The sequence below is a fragment of the Synchiropus splendidus genome, chromosome 3 (genome assembly GCF_027744825.2).
Source record: "Synchiropus splendidus isolate RoL2022-P1 chromosome 3, RoL_Sspl_1.0, whole genome shotgun sequence".
Classification (NCBI taxonomy): domain Eukaryota; kingdom Metazoa; phylum Chordata; class Actinopteri; order Syngnathiformes; family Callionymidae; genus Synchiropus; species Synchiropus splendidus.
The window spans coordinates 17,626,579-17,650,434 of NC_071336.1; the positions used below are offsets into that span (position 1 = coordinate 17,626,579).

At 42.5% G+C, this 23,856-nt stretch overlaps 1 protein-coding gene across 1 annotated transcript in view; it reads right to left on the bottom strand.

Annotated features, from left to right (window-relative positions):
* Positions 1–17,970, bottom strand: part of plxdc2b (plexin domain containing 2b) — a 68,759-nt gene extending 50,789 nt beyond the window's left edge. Inside the window, exon 1 of the mRNA XM_053860749.1 lies at positions 17,666–17,970. Within this exon, the coding sequence (XP_053716724.1) occupies positions 17,666–17,759 (94 nt within the window). The 5' untranslated portion in view covers positions 17,760–17,970. The remainder of the gene's footprint in view (positions 1–17,665) is intronic.
* Positions 17,971–23,856: the final 5,886 nt, after the last annotated feature.

Sequence of the window (23,856 nt, forward strand, 5' to 3'; positions counted from 1 at the left end):
ATAAATTTTCTAATATTATTTTCTGATTCAATTTCCGTGTGTTACTGTGAGGCAAATGAGACATATTTCTGACTTCAAGTTCTTTATATTGGTTTCATTGCAAAAGCTTCTTTTTCTCCTTCTTCTTTACCTCCTTCAATACTGCTACTTACTAGACCCTCAATGTACTACCTGCAACGTGGAAATACATCTTGGGACTGGAACACTGAGGCGGTCAATATCAAACTAAACACTTATTTTGACTATCAGGTTGTTTATAAAACCCTTTGTGACTTCAGAATCAGATATCAGAAAAGTCACTTACCAAAAAAAAAGGCAGCAACAACAACTGACACAAGCAACAGTCAGCTACAGAGAAATTGAATGATTCGTCAAACGTGTGTTTCAGTGGAACCCTTGAGCACAGACAAGCGTGTGTAGAGAGTAGACCTTTCAGCAGGAGGCACACCAGACAGCTCATGCCAGCGGCTCTTTCTGCAGAGACTGTAAAGTCAGAGCAGTCGTGTGTTCAGCGCCGACTCCCTGTAATCAATCACGTGTGTCGTGTGTGTAAGACGCCGTGGAGACGGGGACCTGGTCACCGCCCAGCCTTAAACCTGCAGGAACCTGCTCGGGCTGCTTTTGATCCTCTCAGTGGAGTGAAGTGACCTTGACAATAAACTTGTCCCACAAGCCTCATTAGGAAAGCTTCTCTGACTGGAGATATTGAGGGAAATTAAGGCCCACGAAGACTTGGTCAGGGGGAAATACGAGGGTGTGGAGGGTCGCCTGTCACACACAGTGTCTCAATATCACCCAAGTTAACTTCATTTAAAGGTTGTTGAATATTAACTTTAAGGCTGCAACAAACAACTGTTTTAGAAGTCAACAAGTCACCATCCAAGTCAGCATGTGACATGTACGGGTTGATAAACACATGCTTGTCTGATTGTAGTGTCAACTCATATTAAAAAAAGGAAAAAAAAATATGCATAATATATTTCAGTAAACACTTGTGAACACTTGCTGTTTGTTTTTAAGCTTCACATTTTAGCTGCTCAAAATGTGGTTAGAATGGCATCTTCTTGGAACTGTCATTTGTGAAATGTACACATATTTTTAAGTATAAGTTTTGAGTCATGATGTTCCCTGAGCCAGTGCGCCACATACTGCAGAACATGCGAACTAATGCATCCATGGAAAACAGAGCATTGACAACAACTATGATTGCTTATAAAACATTGACAGACGTATGCTGGATTCATCAAATTCAGAAGTTCAGAAGACATAAAACTGGAAAACTCTTGCTTCACGACTTGAGGTACTGGGCCACACGAAATCCGATCTAGGTCTGTAAATAGTCCGGGAGCCAGACAATGGATATGGCACACATGCTCTGAACAGTGCTTCAATATTGATGCATAAGATGAAGATGTGACAAGATAAAAAAACTGATGATGGATAGAAATGGAAGGTGAAAATGCCCTCACAAGAAGGTGGCTTGCCAGTATGTAGTATGTATGTATGTAGTATGGCAAAACTTGCCCCCCAGACACACAGAAGAAAGAAAAATAAGGTAAAAATGTAGTTCTACTGTAGCTCACTAATGTGTTTTGCTCCAAACTGTGTCTCTCAGGAATGTGACAGAAAAATAGTGGTAGCTACAAGTAAGACGCAAGTATTTGCCTTCGAGCAGCGTAAAGTATCAAAATGAACAAGTGCTAAACTTCTACTACCTTTTTCTTCTTCACTTGTTTTTCTCGATTTTCCCCTAATGCTTCTGAAGGAGACCGGAGTAACTAAAAACCATGTAAAAACAAATCATCTTAACAAAGGAGACAATAACATAGATTAGGTAGAGACTCTTGGCAGTGGTTCTCTCAGGCAGCTAGCAGCTATAAATCCTTTGGGCTGCTTGTATCCATATACCATAGTATTCTGTCTGTCACAACCCAAAGTTTGCACATGCAGGTGTGGCTAGATCAAACCATAAACCTGTGGCTTTATGTTTTTGCTCAGCTCTTTCCTTCTGAGGACATGCTGCGCCGGTCTCTCTGTTGATTTCACACTCCAACATTACCTCACTCGTGAACAAGACTCCAAGGCAGATTAACATGAATATGACCTAAATCCACTTCACAGTGTAAAACAACATTTCTTCTTTCAGATTCCTGGATTTAAGACTGAAAAATGCTCACGCATGAACCCGATTTCCGCGACAGCAATAGGGAAAATTTGAGTTGAGGAAAACTTAATTTTTAGGAAAACAAGCCACCCAAAAGAGGTTGAGTTGATTTTTGAGCCTGTTGACAGCAGCTCAGTCTTTAAGTTTTGATGATGGGAAAGAGTGAATAACGGCAGCAGCACTGAAGGCTACAGAACCAAAAACTGAGGCTGTTGGAAATTTCCAAAAGTACGTTCAGTCAGTGCTTCACGAGGTGTTTAGAGACTAGCATTGTTCTTTTATTTGGAGTGAAGAAGAGAATGCAGGCAGGAGAAGAAACAAGAGTATATTGGAATCATTTGTGAGACCCGCCTCGATGTGTGAGTTACAGACTCTAACTCTCATGTTTTCAGCGGAAGTTATTAGGCCATGATTCGTGGAGAAGTTAAGGAGTCCAGGCTCAATTGGTTTGTTCACATTTACAGGAGAGGTGTTGGATGGAGAATGTTGGGGAAGGAAAAGTCAATCGAGAAGTGGTAGACCGTTGCTTGGGTACATGTATGTGATGAATGAGCATCCGGAGATGTTGGGGCAGAGGAGGCTGACTTGCTGCTGCAGCTTCTGTCAGGAAATGTTATGGTTTGGAAGTAGTGAGGTTTTTTTTTCACAATTTCTGGTTCACAAAAGGTGCACACCTGCCTTTGATCCGGCGAGCATGTTCTCCATGACTTGCTATAGTCCAGTCCAGAGCGCTGTGGCACCATCTTAGATTTTATTTTTTTTTATCGAGATGTCACATTTCCGAGTTAAATTGTAGTAGTTGGTGGAATTACTGACTCTCACTTTGGCTAACCAGTAGCCACGTGTCAAAAGAAGAATGTTAAAAACAAGGTGAAGAGAATGAACAGCCGTAAAAGATTTACTGGACAGGTTTTTTATTTTCAAACACTACAGCACTTGAACCATCACTCCAGATGTCTCCCCTCCCTGGATACCTGCACTCAGACCTAAACTTGTGTTGAAAAACCCTCTGAGACCCCCTCCACCACCACCACTCTGCTCCTGCATGTCTGAATCACTGTGACTAATAAGAAGACTTTATCCCGTCACTTTAAAAAATTCCACGTTTTACTCTCAACTTACTGAGTCAACTTCCATTACTAAATATCATATTAGTCATATAAATTATCAGTTTGTTTCAGTCCATGATCTAAAAGCCACTAAATTCCCAAGGGCACCTTTAAATTTGATGCCTCGACTGTCAGAAATACACATCTGACAGATGAAACACCTTGGTGTATTGACTGGATACCTGACACCACCAGCACGGCGAACCTTGTATCTGGTGAATTGATTTTGGTCCATACAGATAAAAGCCTTAAAAGACATGGCTTAACAATTGCTGTCGATCACTCTCGAAGCCACCTCTGCAGCAGCACTGCAGTGAGACGCCGGTGAAAAAAAAAAAAACGAAGGGACCTTCCATTAACGCCCTGTCAGAGAGCTGTTTGGATCATGCTGAATGTTTCTTCTGTCATTCCAGGGAGCACACAGACACAAGATACCTGCATCACACACAGGAAGTCATTCAGCTGGGTGAGGTGTCAGGACTGACATGACCTGAGGGGTCAGTCTAAGTTATTAGAGCTGGGCAGCCCCCCAAAATAATACAGTACAGCACAGGTGAGGGTTGAAACAGGGAAGAAATAGAAAAGGTAAACAAAGGGACTTTACTAAACAGGCCTCATAACCAGGGTGCCGTCGGCCCTTGATCATGACGGATCCTGACGGATGGTTAGGAATTACAAAATGACAAAACAAGTGTTATTAGAAAGTCCAATCACAAACCCATCCTGCTCTAAAGTTTGGGTATTTGTCCAAGAACTGCTGGCAGCAGCTTTACTTGGCAGCAAGCCGACACACAGAATTGATGTGCCGGTCCCCCTCGTGTTCAGTCAGGGATGCAAGTGGATTATCAAGTCAGGGACTCAGACTGAGGTCACTTCCTACTGCGGGAGAGGTCAAGAGTCAAAATAATCACATTGTCCTTCCACTCTTTTTCACTTGACAGGAACAAATCATTATGATGACCCAGCTAGGTTCCAGAGACATCCCTGTGAGAACACCACACCGTCCTCCTCTGAGACTCTGACTTGGGTATCACCTTTGCTTCTTTAAAGGTCAGAATTCTCAGGCCTCCGGCGGTGGGTACATTCTTGTCATGAGAAATATGATTCATGTACATCAAGAGAGAATCAAGATTCAGTAAATTAAGTCCATTAACTACATGTAGATGAACCAAATGTGTCTGGATTGTGTGAAACCACCAGAAAGCCTGCGATAGACTGTTTATGTTCCCAAATATGCAGAAAGAAACTTTTAATTGTCTCGCCTTAAACACATCATGTGGCTACTCAGTAACCTGAAGCACCAGAGATCATTAGTGCAGTGGGAAAAACACATTTGCTAAATGACATCCAACCAAAAAGGCTGTCAGCAAATACCATCCAGATAACTATGAGAGCATAACTATTAAAAACACTGACGATGTATCTATGAATACTTGTAAACTCATCAGTACATAGGAGAAAAACCTTGAAGCAATTGTCCAAGGCAGATGTGTATTTTTTTAGCTTCAGGTTCATCAATATATTAAGTGTGTATGAGTAGTGACAGTGGTGGTCTGTCTATGATCGGAGTATACAGCTTCACGTCCTTGACATTTTCCGGTACAAACCAATTAATAATTCATAATAAAGCATGATTATTTCCCACTATAGATATTTATCTGCCAATATCCCGACTACTTCATCCTAACTTAGTGATATTCACAACAAGAATCATGGTCGATTGATCCATATCCTCCACCCTCAAGCCCAGACTGAGATTTACCAGCACCATATTGATCTCCAGCAGGTGAAGGACAGGTCGCAAAACCAAACTGAGATGATGAATGGACCGACAGGAAAACTTGTCCTTCCTTCAATTTATTATAGCTGACTCTCTTTTCTGTTAAACGTTGTGACTTCAGTAGTGTGGAGCAGAGACGGCACCTCCTCAGTTGGTGTCTTCCATAGTGTCAGCAGTTCATTGAAGCGTTTTGTTTTCCCAAATATCATCTTTTTATCATCGTTTAGTTTGTTTCTTTAATACTCATTTGTTTATTTGCAGGTCAATATGATTCTTCTGTCTTTCTTCATATAATATTGCTTCATAGCAAACCTGTTTTTTAGGTGATTCAAAATGATTTGAATGCTACTGCGTTGAAGTTCTAAAGCAACAGAGCTGTTGTAATGAGGATCTGCTCCTTTAAGTCTGTGACCATCAGATGGTTAATGATGGAGCGTCCTGGAGCAAGTGAGGGAAGAATGGAGCCTGAGATCTTCAGATGGATGAGTGCAGCTCTCTATCAGTCTGTCGTGGTGAAGTAGGAGCTGAAAGCCAGAGCTCTAAATCCCATAGTTAGACGACGTTCCTTTATGGGTCTGGGTCTGGCCATGAGTTGCGGTCAGTGAAAGAACAGATTCAGAAATACAAGCAACAAAAATGGATTTTCTGTTGGCTCATTGTTAAAGAGAAGGTGAAGGAGAAGCCTGGGGTTGATCACAGAGCGAACCAGTGATCGCATCACGGCTAAAACTTCAGACGTCAACACAATCTATGTCGCATTTAAACTTTGGACACCAATCAACTGTTTAAGAGTGTAAATCAAATGAAACCAGCCCTCAAACAACCTCGTCTGCTTTCACAAAAACAAACAGTCAATAGCGGACAGCAGCTGTCGGGCCACTACCCGGTCAATAGCCTCCATCAGATGACAACACGTGCTGCTGCAGCCAGTGAAGTTTTGAACTACAGCACACAACACAGAGAGCTCTGAATGATGTCGCAGTGAAATAGCTGGAATAGAAACCCAACAGGGGCATTAGCAGCAGGATATGGTTTATTGTTTAAGAATCGAGCAAATTCCGACAACATTCCTGAGCCATCATTGTCATCACCTTGCTATGCTCTCACCACACCTGAAATAGCGTTGCAAAATTGCCACAAAACAACGCAAAACTGATCCAAAAATAGTTTTGCCTGGCATGTAGCTCTTCATTTCTACATTAATAAATCAACTATATAGCAATTGCAAAACATAATATCACTGCAAGTCATGAGAAAAAAGAAGCACAGCTGTTTATTTGTCATTTATACAGGTAAAGTGTTTTTGTAAAATGTAGGTTGAGTTTGTTCTAATCCAGATGAAGTGAATCTAGTAAAAAGATTTGGATTGACCTCATGCAACACTTGTTGGACAATCGTTGTCACCAGAAGAAACAAATGTCTTTCTATGACCTATAGGTGAGCAGATATTTGCTATCGAAACGTCCAACCAGCAGCAGTATCAGGTGCAAGTCAAATTCATCAAATTTACTAAAGAAAAAAAAAAAAAAAAAAAACACTTGATGCAGGATAAAATTCTGAATAAAATAAACGTAATAGAACCATGTCTAAATATCATAGAATAAAAAGAATAAATCTAATTTAAACTCCAAAGAAGTGTAATTGAAAGTATTGCCATAAAATCTAATACATTTTAAAAGTGCTCCAACAGGTGCTTTCATGTTTTTATTGTTGGGGAACTTTTCCATAGTTGGTAACTATCACAGATTTGCAGCTGTCAAGTCAATTCAGTGACACACGACTGCCACCACTACGTGGCTCATGTATTAAAAACTGAGCGTTCAGCAGCCCTATGGTGAAGAATCACTGGGCTAGAGCACAGAAGCCTTCCAGTGTTTAGTATTTATTTTTGGGGGAAGCAGAAGAGATGAATTAAGTCATCTATAGTCATATTTCTGCTCTGTCTTTTCTCTGTCCGAGGATCACTTTTGTTTCCGGGAATTTATGGTCAGTTTGGCAGATCCTTGGAGGCCTGGCAAATCATAATTGACCCTTATTGAGAATGAGCGCGGAGGCAGGTCTTTTCCTTTCATCAGACCATTTCTAAAAGTGAAAATAAATTGCCTCGCTGATGTCAAATTACATTGCCATGACTCTTTACTTATGACTTAAATAAATGTGTTTGGATGAAGTTGACTTGGCAGAAATGACGCAAAGCGATGTTGGGACCTTGACCGTTGCCAGAGTAAGTGATACCACAGTCCGGCCAGACATTTATTCAATATCTGGAGCACTTCTGGCAGAGACGCAGATCAAGGATTTGAGTTGTGGTGCAATAATATAACTCTCACTCCCTCCCCTGCCCCTTCAGTGTAATTATACCGCAGAAGTGTAAGAGAGTGGGAGAGAAGAAGTATTTGTTTCCTCCCTTGCTGTGTCCTCACAAATCACAGGCTTCAGTCAACAACCCTCCTGTTAATGTGTTTGTTTGGATTCCTAATTCCACTGCTTTTGGCAGATGACTCACATTTAAAGCTGCTGAAGACAAAAGGCTGAAATGTCGTTCAATAAACACTTTGTGAGTCTGTTGGAGGATTCCTTTAGAGGGAATTTATCTCAGTCGCTTGGTTTTTGTTTTTGGCCCACACCCTAAACCCTGGCCCAAATACAGATTAAAGAATTTAGAATGATTTTTACATGAAGAGCTTGACCTTTTGGCTCAGCTCCTTCGTCACCACAACAGACAATGCAACACTGTCATGACTGCAGACCCATCACGTAATCCCTTCCATCTTTCACCTGCTTGCAGATGTACTTAACTCTTACAGTTAGAGTGGGAACTCATATCCCAAAGTGGGCGTTGCACCCGTTTCCAATTGAGAACCAAGGTCCTGGATTTTGACAGGATGATCTTCAACCTGGCAGATTCAAACTTGGACTGCATTTAACATTTGGCGTTTTTGCCTGATAGACTTCTTGAAGTTTACAAAATACATCTCGACCGGTTGTGCAACTCCCACGAACCAGCACATATAGAGATATGTTTCGCCACCAAGAAACTTGTTTATTGTGATTTAAAACTGAGATCTTTGATGAGATCATCAAACTGGGTCCCAGCAAATAATGTATCCCATGTCCCATATTGCTAGATCGGCGCTGTCTCAGGTGGATTTTTGATGACGCATTACATCTCTAATCTGATGCAAACCAGGCACGTCTCAGCCAGGGTTGGCACTAATACGGAGGTGGGCGGGGTCCAAGCTGGGCTGGAAGCAGAGTCCATTTTTTATGACGTAATAAAATCCTGACTCTCGTAACTTCTCATTTGCTGAGATTTCAGAAAGAACTTCATAAAGCAATAACTTAGCATCATCATGGTGAGGTACTTACTGCATCACAGAGAGGAGGACTTTGACGTTTGAAACATATGAATGAGTCATGAAAGTTGCTCTTTAAGAACTTGAAGCCCCTTAAGTCAGTAGGAAGTCCCCATGACACCTTCAGCTCCAGTCACAAATACTCAGCTAATAGAGACGACACGGACCAAGGCTTAAACAGGCCAGAATCTTTACTGCTCCCAAAGCCACAGCACAGACGTTGATCCATTACAGCCATTAAACTGACAAGTGTGCGCTGAGCCACACCTACAGTCTTACCAGGCTGCAGCTTCCACAAAGGAACGTACAACCAGACACAGGGGTTTGACAGAAAATATAAAAATAAAATCTTTTTTTTTTTTTTCAAATAATACATTTAAAAAACAAAACATAAATTTTGGCTCCCACTTATAATAAAATGTGAGTCCTTTCGATATATATTATTGGCCAAAGTCGATGTCCGAACTGTCTTTGCCAGAGGAAGTTATTTAGATGCAACTGTGACAGAGGCAACACTGAGAAAATCACAACATCCAGTTAATGTAAGGTCTGAAAAACCAGTTCTGCTGAGGGTACCAGCCGCCAGTCATAATACTTATATGTTTAAGGTACTGGAGTAAGATAAACACAATCAATATCCAGATGTACTGCCAAACCGGGAGGTGCACACATGCTAGCCCTAGATCTTTCTCTGACTTCAAGCTAAATCTCTGATGTCTTACTCAAGAACACAGCAAAATGAATCATCAAGAATTGTTCTCAGGCAAGATGAAAACAACCTCCCTCACCTCACTTGTAACCTGAGATGAGCCGCTCACGTCAACCTGTCGCACCACTTTCTCTGTCTCACACGAACACTGCTGTTACACACCTCACGACTCATCACCACTGTCACTGAAAGCAGGTCTTTGTTTGCATCGCTGGGAAAAAAAATCTCTCCAGCAGCGTTGGCAAGCAGCCGGAAATCTGAAACACCTGGCACTCAAAAAAAGCCTTTGGAATGATGAACAGTTTTTCGGTTTGGAGTTGTTTATCCAAATATTTAACAGAGGAACTGTTTGATCAAGTTAAGAGGGGAAAGATACGTGATAAACAGGAAACAATCTGCCAGTTAATTTCCTGTATTTGACTGGAGGCATTGCTCAGATCATCCCAGAGGCGAACAGCTGGATGACAATCAAGCAAACTTGTCTGCGCAACATTCACTGTGATCAACCAAAGCCCTTGACACTACTGATCCTCCCACTGCAGGATGGTCCACTTTCTGACAACAGACAAGCATCAAGCACATTATATAGAACTTCAAATATGTTGACAGTGATGTCACTCCCCACTGACTCGGTGTGTGATAACTGTCAAGCCTCAGTGTGCTATTTTGGTTGTGATGCATTCACTCTCTGGAAGAGTTCTATTTCATTTGCTCTTTAAACATCGCCCTGAAGGTTTCTCAAGATGAGTCGGCATTTGAGCATGTTGTGAGGTGCAAGCTTTTTGATTTGGCCAGTATTAATACAGGAAAGTAAAGGGAATAATTACCACGATCGTAGAGGTTCTGGTGGAAATCTCTACTACGATCTGCCCTCCTCAGCCACACACGGGTGAGGAAACACAAATGGAACTGTTCCATGCTGTAGGTCTGTCCTGCATCTTCTAATCAAACTCTTATAAGGAGGAAAACAAATCTTCAGTACAAAGGTACAGAAAATAACACAGACTCCAACTGAGTTTTTGGCAGCGAGACACCATCTCGTAGCAGTTTCTGATTACAATCACAAGCAAGAACTGTGCCAAGACTCAGGAGGTCAGTGCCACGTTGCACAGCAGAACAACAAAAAAACTCCCTGTTTTTTTTTTTTTAAACAGCAATCATTTTCAAAAACCGTATACGGTGGCAACAGTCTTCTTGCTGCTCTCCAGGGCATGAATAAATTAGATTCAAAGATTATAGCACTGATTACTCAGCTTGTAGGTATGTAATAAAGTAGAACCTATTGGAAGCTAATTCGAAAATTATACCCTTCACACAGTGCAATTGACTGGGTCAAGATTTCTATTTTCATCTTGATAGTCATCATTTTAGCAGTTGTTTAACATCATGTCTATCATTAGCAAATTAAAGAGAATTTTGTTAGATTCCATTTTTCTCTGACAGGGGTCCTCAGAAGTTTCAAACCCAGAGTGAAAGTATTCCTTCACTCACAACTGGTTATGGAGCAGTTGCTTGTTGCCGACTTTCACTGAACTCAAGACAATCTACCATTACAGTTGGGAGGATCAGTGTGATCACTTACAAGTTGGAGTGTTGGGACCACAAAAGCAACCAGAATCAAGTGACAGGTGGTCAAAAATGTAGCGGCATCATGAAGCACCAACTCTGAATGCAACAATCCAAGAGAGTGACACCCATATTTAGGATAAAAGACACCCTTTTTTTACCCAGTCACCCGTGCACCAACATATCCCTCCGTCACCTGACACCAAAACAACAGCTAAAACCCCAGAAACAACAATTCAGAAGTCAAAAGAGTGTTGAACTTTATATTACAAAACGTCCTCTTGACATGTAGAATCCACAACAGCAAAGTGTCATGTGCTTTTTAGAATCACAAGCACCCTCTAGTAAGCTGTCGATCAGGAAGTCCATGAGACACAGAGACACCAGCAGAGCTCTCCAGGGCACGGTGCTTTCACCGAAGACTACAAGACTTTGGATGCTAGTTCAGCGATATATTTGACTGATAGACTGCGCCTGCTGCTTGTAGAGAGTGTCACAAAATAGTTAACACCCGGTGAATCCCGAGCTAAAAGCTAAAGCAAGGTGAAGACAGGTAGCGCTCATGCATGAGAAACTATAACACGCTGATACAGAGCATGTGGACATCAATGTTTACTACATTATGCTGAAAAAAATGTCTGCTTTAAATGTTCCATATATTCATCATTCACCACAGAACAAGGAAGTAAAAAATACATTCGTGAGAAGAGAAATGTGGGGACTGGAGTTACAGCAACATCAAGATTTCAGATCTCTTAAATCGGTTCTTATCACTAGGCATCAATCACAGATAAAAACAAAAAGCTGCCTGAAACCCACAACACCGGCCTTGTTGCCTCAAGCAAAACCAGACATTTCTGGTGGTAAATTTTCACCTCAAAGTGATTTACGATCCGCCAAATTGTGCTTTTAGGGTGACAAAGCAGTTGCTGCAATGCTAGCGCTTTGTCAGAATGAGAACTGGCACAAATAGAATTGAGGCCAGAAGAACAGAATATGTTTATGGCCGCATAACAAAAGGTTTTACAGTTGGACAGGAACCACTTTAATCTTTGTAAAGGTTCAAAGGGAAACTCACACAGTTATGTTCCCCGGAGCATGCGATGTCAAGCAATCTGCACAACATAAAAACGTAATTGATGCGGTTCCATGCGGAAGCTATTAACATGACAGAAGAGCCAATAAGGAGATCAGTCTCAGCAGGTTAAATGTCAGTGACCCCAAATAGATCCTTCGGATTAGCATGTCGGAAGACTTGCACCCCTCGACCTGCACCCAGCACCTGCACTTTTAAAATGGATGCACTTTTCTTTATGCACGAGCAAAACCTAGGGTGTTAATACCTTTAGAGTTTAAAAGTACTGTATTTAAAAGACAGTATGGGGGGTAATTTTGGGTCATTTCTGAAAGCACTTTGTCAGCTCATGAGCTTGAATTCAACTTTGAAACTTTTGTGGAAGTCAAAGCCTCTTTTGAATGAAGAAACTTCTCAATGTTACAATGAGCTACTGCATTATTTTGCACACATAATGGCAATATTGTGTTGAACTTCCAAACATGTTGCTGTTCACGAGCATATGTCTCAACAGGAGTATTTCTCTGTAGTGACCGCTGTTGTTATGACAGTGAAAGTAAGTGTGACAGATCCAGACACAAACAAAGTCAGGAGGGAAAAAAAAAACTTTCTTTCTCGTTTCACCTCGGGCTAAAGGCGCGTAGCAGCATGCCCAAACCCCTCCAGTGCGACCGGTCTTTGTGGGACAAAGGCAGGCTGCTTCTCCTGCTGAGATCAGGATATCAAGCCGACAGCAGGACCAAGATGAGGAGGCCCCATCCGATTGGAAGCACCTTATCGCACTTCACCACATGCATCGCCCTCATGATAGTGGAGTGGAAGGTGCTCAGTTCCACTCTGGATTCAACCTTCCTCAGTGAGCACGTCAAATTGCTGGGACTTTTTTCTTCAGTCAAGTCTGGGCGCTACATTACACGGCAGCACGGGCCATGTATAATTCAGTTTGCCTGTAGCTGGTTTATGTTGTGATACACGGACAGTGACCCTGCTGCGCTACTAAAGTGAGTGAAATTACTTGAACTGGGGCATAAATATAGATTTTTACCAGGCACATCAACTTCCCTTATTGTTTCTTTTACCACTCACACACCAGCTGATTTCTCCATGTGCAGGTATTTAACTCCAGTGTCTGATGTGTTGGACTGAGTCAGCTTAACAGCCCAAGCATGCAGACGGGGGAAGAATGCAGGAACGCAGAGACAGCAAGGTGCAAATATTTTGCACTTGACTGGTATTAACAAGATTAGACGTCCCTGTAGCAGAGCTGTGACCTTAGTACTGAGGATGAGGAGCTGAGTAGCGCACAGTCACAGCTGATACAAGCTCAGAGACCTTCTGAAACCATTCCTTCAGAGCAGTCGGCCACTTCGCCAAGTGGATAACTACTGAGCTGCATAAAAACACTCTGAATACCTTGAGTTCTGGTATTTCAAATGTACATTCCTAATTGAATGTTTCAGAAATTTCAATAACTGAATCCTGCTTGTTTTTTCTCCCACTCAAGCAGCATCTTCACTCCGAGTCAAGGGCGCCTTTTCTCAGACACCAATCTGATCACAGCGGTGAAGAAAACTTGCTCTCAGACATAACTCAACTCTCAAACTAACATGCTAATAGATGTTAAAATTCTGAGTTATAGTTCACATTCTCTCAATAATAGGAGCCATGTTTCCTAAACTTGAGCTGCCTGGGCCCGAGTTCTGTAAAGTGACAAAAAAAATCTCACATTCAGCATGTTAAGGTGTTGAAAAGTGAGAAAAATCTTACTTCCATATTTTTAAATTTCTGTCGATCTGCAATCAAAGAAAAATATATTGTATTTCTCCACTTTCTCCTGTTTTTTTAAACTTTATTTTTATTTATTACAGAAATGAAAAATTGGCCATGTATGAAAAGACAAAAAGGGTAGACCATTTTACATCTACATTGTTTTTAATTCATTGTTCCCACATGCAAAAGATCAAAAACAAAAGTATTTTATCAACATGAAGTCAGTCAATGTGAGAAAAGGTGTCTGTCATTTTGCTTCGTATCCTTTGACTGAGATCTAACAATGATCTAACAAACTTGAACGGCTCACAGCTTTTTCACCTGCTGAGAGGAACAATAAACCTCCAACTACCTCTTCAAGAGAAAAAACAGTCCATTGTTCAGGTGTTCCTTTGAGTGGCACAATTCAAATATCATGTTAAATATCATGATCAATAAATGTAGCTCACTAAAATACAAGTGCTTCATTGTTAAACGGCTTGACGAACAAATAATCAATAGCCTTTTTAATTAAACTAGGGGTTCAACTGAAGTCTTGGACTGTATGTAGCTGCCCCTTTAAATTATCCCGCATCCTTTGTCAAGCTCCAAGATGCACTGCAACAATTGGCAGCTTCTGAAGCTCATTAAAGATAAAGGCAAAAAACTTTAAGAGGAGCTTAACTGCACAGGGTTTCATTAACCAGCGGCCTCTGTGCTCTTTGTCTCTGAGCTTATTGAACCCTAAGCTCCGCTCCGGCCCCTCCACAGCCGCCTGACTGAGCTCCTTCCTGGAGCGCTGAGGGCGTGGAGGTGAGCAAGGAGCGACTGGCGTGACTAAAGAAGGAGCTTGGTTGCTGCTGGTGCGAGCTGGTGTGTGTGTGTGTGTGTGGGGGGGGGGTGACCCTACCTCTTGGTAGTATGGCGCAGCTCACTGTCAGCGCACACATGAGAGCACAAAAACCACACCCCCGCCAAAAGCACCCCACCCCCGTCATCTATTCATGGTGAATCTTTTCAGTGGGTCATTGAGAGGGCCACTAAAGAGGCAAGCTCATTCTGTCTGTTCTGAAATATGCACCGTCAGAAAGAAGGGCAGACTGGAGGGGGTGGGATTCCTAAGACTCTCCAGACTTATGGCTGGCTCTTCTTGGAGGACCCCTTAGCGCCAACTAGCAAAGAGTCAGACTCAGTATCAGTGGACGACAGATCTCTTTCATTTGGGGACGTCAACTTTTGCCAAAGTTTGTCGTGCCAAATGAAAGCTAATTCCCTGATAATGGGCGCTAGTAATGATATGGAGCCCAATGAGTCAGCTCAATTCATGAGAGTTTATCAACATAAACCACAGAGATAAGGCACAAGCGCGACCTAAGAGGAAAGTAATTGGTCTGTCATGGGTCCGGTCTCATATGAGTGCAGCGGGGGCCGTTTGCAGCATGATGGATGTGCGGAGGCGTGCTGGAGCCGTGGACATCCATATCGTTCCCCGGCGAGCCGGCAGACCTTCCATCACGCCATGAAGCACAACCCTCCGCATCCAGACATTAAATTGAATTCCACACTCAGCCACAATCTTTGCACATTAACAGTCTTCAGCGGCAGCTTTTAGAGCGGACCACATCATTACGCCAGACTCTCTCTCTCACGCTCTCGCGCTCATTCAGCATCGCGCAGGCGAACGCACTCCAGACTTCGAGTGGAACATTCAGTTTCCACGCACAAAAAAAAGCAAGCCCTGCGCAAATGGAGCCCCCAAATCAGCACCAGTTGTGTTTGCTACTGTAGAGTTTACATCACACAGCTGTAGCTCTTAAAACAGATGCATGAGGCTGACAGGATGTCGTGTAATTCCACCCAGATGTACGCTGCACTCCCGCTGGCTAATAAATGCAAAGCGGGGAAATTAAACTGGATTTAAAAACAAATCTGCTCATCTCTTCCGCCTGCAGAGACTGAACCTTTCCAGTTAAGAATAAAGACACTGTATATTCCAATAGGACAAAGAATACAGTTATATTCAGCAGATGATTTCTTCAGGCAAAATAATATTACAAAACAATACATTTAACACAATTTACAGTTTATACATTAACATAAGTGCTCACAGAACCTCAAGCTAGTCAAAGAATGTCTCGCACGAGAGCTTTGTCTCCACCGAGCAGCAGCTGTAAAGCGCTGCAACAAGCTTCTGAGCTTCTCACTCTGCTGTTATTACAGTGTAAATACACATCTCATTCAGTGTTTTTTCTGTAGTATTACTACGTTCTCTGTTGGAGATACATACTGAAGACATCAAGTATATGAGGCAGGAATTATGTAGCTGAAGAAAATAGTGTTAAACAACTCTAAATACGCTCAAACTTTTGGATCACTCAAATTTGCCACCATTGCTGTGTTGACAGTGCTGCAAACCCCTGGCCTTCTTGAAGCTCCATGACGTAGTCACCTGTCGAAAGATCATATCAGGTGACGACCTTGTGAAGCTCATTGTGAGAACTTTGATGCCAACAGTGAGAATCTCCAAGATAAATAGTCATAAAAATAAAGACGAACTGTTAATGAGAAGATGAGTCCAAACTTTTGTCTGGTGGTATATGTGAAAAAAGATGGATGAATGAATATGCGTTTTGGAAATGCACTCAAGCAGAAGGACAACAACAACAAACGCAAAATATTCGGAAGAAAAAAACGCATGGCAAACGTGTTGCAGTATCAGTCTTCTTGGGTCTGTGTCTCCCTGCAAATGCCTGTGTTTCTGAGCTGAAGGAGGACCACACATTCCAGTCACAATCCCGTTCACATGTGGCTTTCATTTGCAGCAACTGTCAGCAGCCCAACATTTCTTTCGCGGCTGATATGAAAATTCACTGCCAACTATCAAATCTAAAGGAAACGAGAGGGCGTCTGTGTCAACCCCGTGCTGGCATGAGGTTACTCAGAAAACACAGAAGCACCAGCAGATGTACAACCGCCATTGTGTTTACAATCCACCTAACTTGGCAATTGAACCCCTCAGTCGAAATCGATCATAGACACCTGCACCGTGATCCCCTGTCGAGTAATGAGCTTAACATATACTGACTGCGGAGGGATGACAGATCCAGGTTACAGGATCTACCAGGTAGTAACACATAACAGTCTCTGACAAATAAAGTGGGACAGTAACGTGGGTTTATAATGGACGCCGCCTGAACAGACAGCACTTTAATGCAACATGACAGGTTTTTGTGATCAGAAATAGACAGTGTGAATAGGTCAGTGATTCCACAAATATTCACGCTTTGATATAAGACACTTGAGGGAGAGTATATGTAGCATGTGCTGACACAAACCTCACATCACGTTTGTTGAATTAGAAGATCTCCACTTACAGAAAAGCCTGAGTGCATATCTGATTTGAGAATTCAGAGCGGATGTGGTGACAAAGTCCTCACATTACTTTGTTTTTGTTCTTGAAATCCCAGCACAAGTAAAAGTTAAAGGTCTGTCCAGTCTAGACAGCAGGAAAGTGCAATATCAGCAAAAGTCCAAGTGACAAAACAAGAATTACTCCTACACAAATAGCCACATTGTCAGCCATGTTAAGACAGGTGTATTTTATTATTTTATCCGGTGAGCACCAACAGGTCGTTTCAACGATGCAATTGCTGAGTAATCAGTTTTTCATGGCACCTAAAATATGAATGAGTGAATGTAGCCCAGGCTGGTTGGGTGAGTGTGAGATTGTGAAGAGGTCAAACAACTTCATTTCAGTGACAGATGAAGGTTCTTTCGGATTGTTGTGGCAAAGCAACAAGGTCGTGTAATTTTAAATGTAGTTTTACATCGGTACTGCGCGTCACCTTTTCAACAAGTTCATCTGCTAGAACGCGTTGTTGCATTGTCAATTTAAACGAACTTTTCAGCTAAACCAGGATTAAATTAGGATTAAATGTTTAAATAAAGGCGAGTGTGTGAAGTCCGCACAGACATCTATTTTCAATAAACAGAGCCGCGGAGGAAAATAGGTCTTTTTTTGCGATGACATTTGTGAGATTCTGCCGAGCAAAGACGCACGCACTGATGACGGATCCTCAAAGCAAATAGTTGTGCAGCACTGTAGTGAACAAAGGGCGCTGGTGTGGAGTAACGGGGAACTGATGTTCGGCTCTTACCTCCGCCGGGCTCCGCGCGGACTCTCCACGCGCACTGCACAACTAGCACAACTCCGAGCAGAAGAACGGACGCCTTCACTCCCTCCTTATCCATGTTGCTGCGGTCAAATAATCTCAATATCCAGAGAGGCAGTGGCGGAGCTTCGCCCCGGGTGGCTCGGAACTACTCCAGGCGAACCTGCACTGAGTGGATGAGATCCACGCTGCGCGCCCCACTGGAGTCACCGCGCCTCCTCCTCCACGCTATAAACCAAATCACAGCTGAATAAAAAGACTCATCCCACAGCGCGTCCTCTCGAGCGGGCTGAGGTGGAGCGTGTGAGAGGCAAAGAGAGGAGAACTGCGCCTCCCACGTCACACGGACCTCACAACCAATCGCTCCTCTTCGTGTGTCTGATGCGCGGCGTGAACCTGAAGACACCAAACGGTCCTCCAAGCGTGAGGAGGCGTCCTGACCTCCAATCAGGCAGGTGTCGGCGCCTCCTCAGGACGCGCTCGCTGGTAAAGACTGTTTTGGGCCGCAAAACAGTGCAGACGTCCGCTCACCTTGTAAAGACACAACAGGTGAATGAGCACAAAGGGCGCCCCCTTCAGGACAGATATTTTGGTTTACTGTTCGAGTTCAATGATCTCAATTAGCTACATTTCCATTTGTTTTCATTTTCGATGTAAATTAATTCATTTATTCATTCATTTCCATATACTTTAGACAGTCACTTCCACGAAGTAGAAGGGACAGGTGACCTCCACGAGGCTAAACATTATTACTGGAATTCTAAAAATACATATTTTAGGTCTACCTCCAGTTTACCTTCCCCCAAAGATTGTAATAGTAATATGCACGTCATTGATATGTTAAATAAAAATGAGGATTGCTCTATAAAACATTCTAATTTGACAATATTTATTGTCCCTTGAAATAAAAATAGTCGTTTTTGATAGCAGTTTTTATCACATGTACCAATAAAATCTATTCCCCAGATATTTTGCACATAAAATGTCTTTTATATTTATGTTCACAATAGTTGACAAAACATTACAGTAATTACATAATTTCGTATTTTCTCCTTGTTTTAAGGTATTGTGTTTACACAATTTAAATTTTATTTACGTTCTTTTGGCTTGACAGCCCACCACTGCATGTAATGTGGCACTGACTTTTAATTACTCAGGTTAGTTCTGGAGGAACCTGAAGTTCCCAGTTACGCATAGACATTCAGCCAGAGGTCCCAGATACAGGTGCGCATCACCACTGAATTAAATGATTCTTGAGATAAAGGGAGAACAGATAGAAAACAGCAGCAGTTGCATTCATTCTACTGCTATTCAGGCCTGGGATTTCAATGTCCCGCTTTAATATCCTTCTCTGCTTCGTTGATCCAAATGACATTTGTCTTCCAGTGTTTCTGTCAAAACCTTTGTCTCAACAAAGATGCACTTCACCAGTCATCACACTGGAAACATTCATCTGGTCATATTAAGTAAACTAATGCACAACAGAGACAAGCACTGACATAGTCAGCCCTGGATCATAACCACAAGATCAGTCGCACATGCTGTAGGGAAAGTGAAGCATGCAGACAGGAGTGAGGAGGAAAGCTTGTCTGGAGGTCACGTTGACTACAGTAAGGTTATAATGAGCCTGAGTAGGGAGACAGAAGGTAGTCACTGAACTATGGGCAGGTGTGGTTAACCAGGTGAACTTCTCCAAGGTGCAGAAGCAACTTCAATAAAACATGAGAGGAGGCAGGCGGTTCTGCAGGTCTGTTAACACAAATACCATGGCAAGCAGGGTGCTCTGATGGCTGGTGTCCAACCACAACCATCTAAACAGGGCAACCCTTGAACACATTTCCTGTTTAATCATAAACATAAACTTAATTTCTCTTAACTGTTACAGTCACAACTGTAGTGAGTGGGCCATCAACAGCAGCCTGTCTGACCCTGATCTTGAAATCCCTCCTCGAGACATTCCGGGAAAGCCGGGAAACAAGTCCTGATTTCAATACAAAGGAGAATATACATTAGATGACACACTTGGGTTGAAAAAGGGGTTGTAAGAGTTCATGAAATTGAAGAGCAAAAATGACCCTGAGCCTCAGAGGTTTGTCACATCAGCATGTAAGTCCTGCTCTACTTGTTGAGTGGCTGAATCCAGCCAACTCATCGCAGGGCTTGAGGGAGAACTCTTAGAACTGGGACTCTTCTTGCGTGACGAAACATCATTTTCCAGGATAACCCTGCTCTTTTCTTCTGGTTTGCCTGGAGTACAGGACTGTTAAGTCGGAGCTCCAATTAAGACTCTCTGCGGGAGCAGCACAGCCATGATGGAAAAGCCAGTCTGCAAGAGAAACCCTCTCGTGAAAGACTTCTTTATGATGACACTGGCCAGTGGATACACTTTAATGCTTGCTTCTTAGAGATATTTCCTCTCTTTTAGGTCCAAGTGTCTGTGAGCAATATCAGCAGATCAATAAAGCGCTATTACATTTACTGCGTCGTCAGTGATATAGTCATTACTTTGATTATCATCACTGGCGCCTAAATCACTGTGGCATCTGTTGGATTATCGACTGGAGCGAAGTTAGTGGAGCCGTCAGGACGGGGCTGTTTTTAAATGGCAAATATGTCAGAGTTTGAATCAGACACACAAAGCTGTTTCACTTCACTGGAGGTAACTGCAGTACAATGTGATAGCTCTGCTGTAACTGTGAGCACTTATTCCAATGACAATAGCAGGCACATGTAGCCAGACGACAGACCTACGCACAACTGGGAGTCGACAGTAAACCTCGCCACTGTATATATTGGACAGTGGGAGGAAACTCATTGAAGCACCAGGAAAACAAACAAAACAAAAGTCCTCAAGGACTCAGGTTAGGTCAGTCTTCCTGCTGCAGCAGCAACCAATAAACGTGTCAAACTCGAGGCCTGGGGGCCAAATCCATCCCACCAAGACATTTCATGTGAACCATGCAGGATCTTCACTTGGATCACACTGAATTGAAAACTTAATTTCCAATGTTAAAGTATGATATTTTATGATTTTTTTTTTATGAAATAAACCTAATGATGCTTTGGGTTGAAATTAGCCTTTATTAATTAAAACGGAGGCTGACATCACATTCTCTTTAATTTCCTGTTAAAGAATCTTCATCACAGACTGTTGAATAAATCTGAATTTTGTTCAGCTCGGGGCTTGGAATGTGTTGAAGGTTTCATCCCAGCCTCCCCTGTGCCTCACCACCATGCACGCACGAACATTTGTCAAGTACTGTTTACTTAACTAATCTATTGAGTGGAGTTACCAAAGCACTTGTAAACAGGGCTCACCACCAAATATATCTCCAAAATGCACTCATGAGTCTGAGGTCACTTTTCTCCTTGTACAAATCTGGATTGAAGACAATGCAGAAGAAGACATTGCAGTCATTGCAGCAAAGCATGATGTTTTATATTGAATTTTTATAATCTTATTTGAAGTTCCTTGGGGCCTGACTCAGATGTTTAGACACATGGAGTGGAGAGAGGATGAATTTTTGGAGGGCAATACCAGGTGAAAGGAGAAGAGGAAGACAAACATTGGAGTTCATCGATGGACAAGAGGACATGAAGAAGCCAGCTGTCAACACAGAGCAACCGCGATGAAGAAAGACAATTGTCGTCATGTTTTTCCTTGATTCGAAATTGAGCTTGGTTATTGTGTACATGTACAGTATCACTTCACTTTATACTTGTAAAACTTCACGCCACTACACTGCAGAGACTCGTTCCTTCCATACATTGCCTCACTGAAGTCACTGGGTCTGTGTTTCCTGGCTCAAACTCAGATCAAATGCAGCTGATGGTGTCTAATAAGAGTAATGGAGAACGAGCGGATGCTTCCAGTGATACCAAAGTTAGAGTTGGCGTGTCGGAAATTAGCCCTCACTTCTGAATTTAAACGAGATCGGATGAGCCAAGTGGCTGTCGGACGGAATAGAAACAAGCTTATCTTCTGTCTGTTCTGTCTGTTTTTCTCAGAGCAAATTGGTGCTGTACAACATAGTGGTACTGAACGCACAAAATTCATTTGAGTGGACAAATCTAGAGAAGTGCTTTGGCTTCAGTTCATTTGTGTTGGATCAAATGGGTCAGACACCAGCACAATCTATTTGATTTACCTCTAAAGCCACAATTGGCAGTCACATTCAAGAGAATAACAAGTATCTTTTGTGAGATCTTCAGCAAAACCACAGCCACTTTGCTACATTAGTTTGTCTGTGGCGTTTTACTCCCTCACATTTCGTGAGCTGTGTCCAGGCGAATGCGTATTTGGGTCTTGCAGCTTCAACTGCTGCAGTGCAGTATGGAACTTGAAGCACGAGTCGTGGTGAGAGTGCCTTTCTCTGGGAGTCTATATTACGAGAAATGACTTTAAAATCTTCTCATGAGGACTTGTAGCTTCAGTTGAGTCTCCTGTACACAATCAAAAATAACTTCAACTTTGATGCGAGTTTCTTTTCGTCTGAACAAACTTTGAGGGCACACAGGAGCCAATCAGTGACAGGAATGATGTGGAAGTCAACAGTTAGAAATGTCATCATCCAAATCAGCCAAATGACTGAATCATTTTCTCATAGTGAATGTGGCGCAAATAATACGAGTTACAAAGTCAGCCCAGAATGTTCTTGGCCTGCTCCTCACATGTCAGATAACTGGACCGAGTGTGACTCAAGTTGGTCCATGTCAACGCTGGAGCTACCTCAACTTCTCCTTTCAAGCGTCCAACTCTGTCTTGGGACAGATATCCAGCTGCATGACTCATCTGAAGGAAAAGACTTGTAAACAACAAAAGGCTGCTTTAGTGCTCCACGTCCATCTGATTACCATTCCAGCGTCACGGTTCACCAATAAGGCTCCAACAAATTCAAATGTAAATCACTTTGCCAGTAGCCGTGTCCAGATTCATATATGGTGTAAGAAAAGATTGAAGAGCTGGAATATTATGACATTTGTTGGTGCAATACTGCACTGTATCAAACTGCCCAGGGTTAGACTGGTTAGCTTCCAGGCTAACCAGAATGACAGACAAATATCAAGTGAAAAGACAGACTCCTGAGGCACACAAAGGACATGACAAAGACTAGCATGTGCCATACTCGAGCCTAAGTCACGAATACTCTACAAATGAATGGAACACAATGAGTATAGTGCGCAGCACCACACTGATGTAGCATTATAGCTGAGTGCTTGTATGACACGAGTCGATGCGACTCTCACTACTATGGAAAAAAGCCTGTGTCGAAGTTCCCACCCACTCAATCTCACAATATGTCGCCATAATTACAATATATTACTGCAAGACATAGTGAGGAATGGGATTGTGGGATTTTTTCAGCATCTCACGATTCGATTCCATTTGACTTTTTGGAGCAAGAATTACATTTGAAATTCATAACGATTTTATCCAATATGGTTTTGATGCACTGTAGTGTCCGACTGACAGCTCTGAGTCTGTGATCTCTGCCAGTGCATGTGTTGACTTGCCCAAGTTTTGCAATGCCTGCACAAAATCCGAAATGTCAGCAAACTCTAGCCAATGAGGAGCTGGTCAGATGTCCCTCCCTGCCATCTTTACTTTGGGACTTTCCGTATATGTGTTCTAGAACGGGCTACACATTCACATCATGACGTTGGGCATAGTTACAAAATGGGGGACAAACAGCTGACTTTTTTCTTTTCGATTTTGGCACATTTTAAATCGATTCTGAATCATTGCAAATGGGAATCTCAATTCTTATGTGAATCCATTTGTTTTGGCACAACCATTTTCCAATGCATTCAGAATTCAATGATCCATATTTTGTAGCTCAAAATCAGGCCTTGCATGTGCCGGGTGTGAAATTCCAAGGGGACATGATGAAATTCAGAAAATTCAATTCAAAGTTCTCCGGGGAGCATGGTAGGCAGGAAAGGTCGCAGTCAGATGAGGATCACATTGGGACATGATTACGCACTAAAGGTCTATAACAACAGAAGGTAGCAAGTGACAGTGACGAAGAAGTTCCTGGAAGGCAGAGGCCAGCATTTTCTTCCCAGTGAAGGTGGGCTCAGTTCCAAGATGGTAATGTGGAAATCTAGGAATGACCAGGAGAGGCAATGCATGCCCGCTGCTGCATTATCAATGGAAGGTGAACAAGAATGAGGAG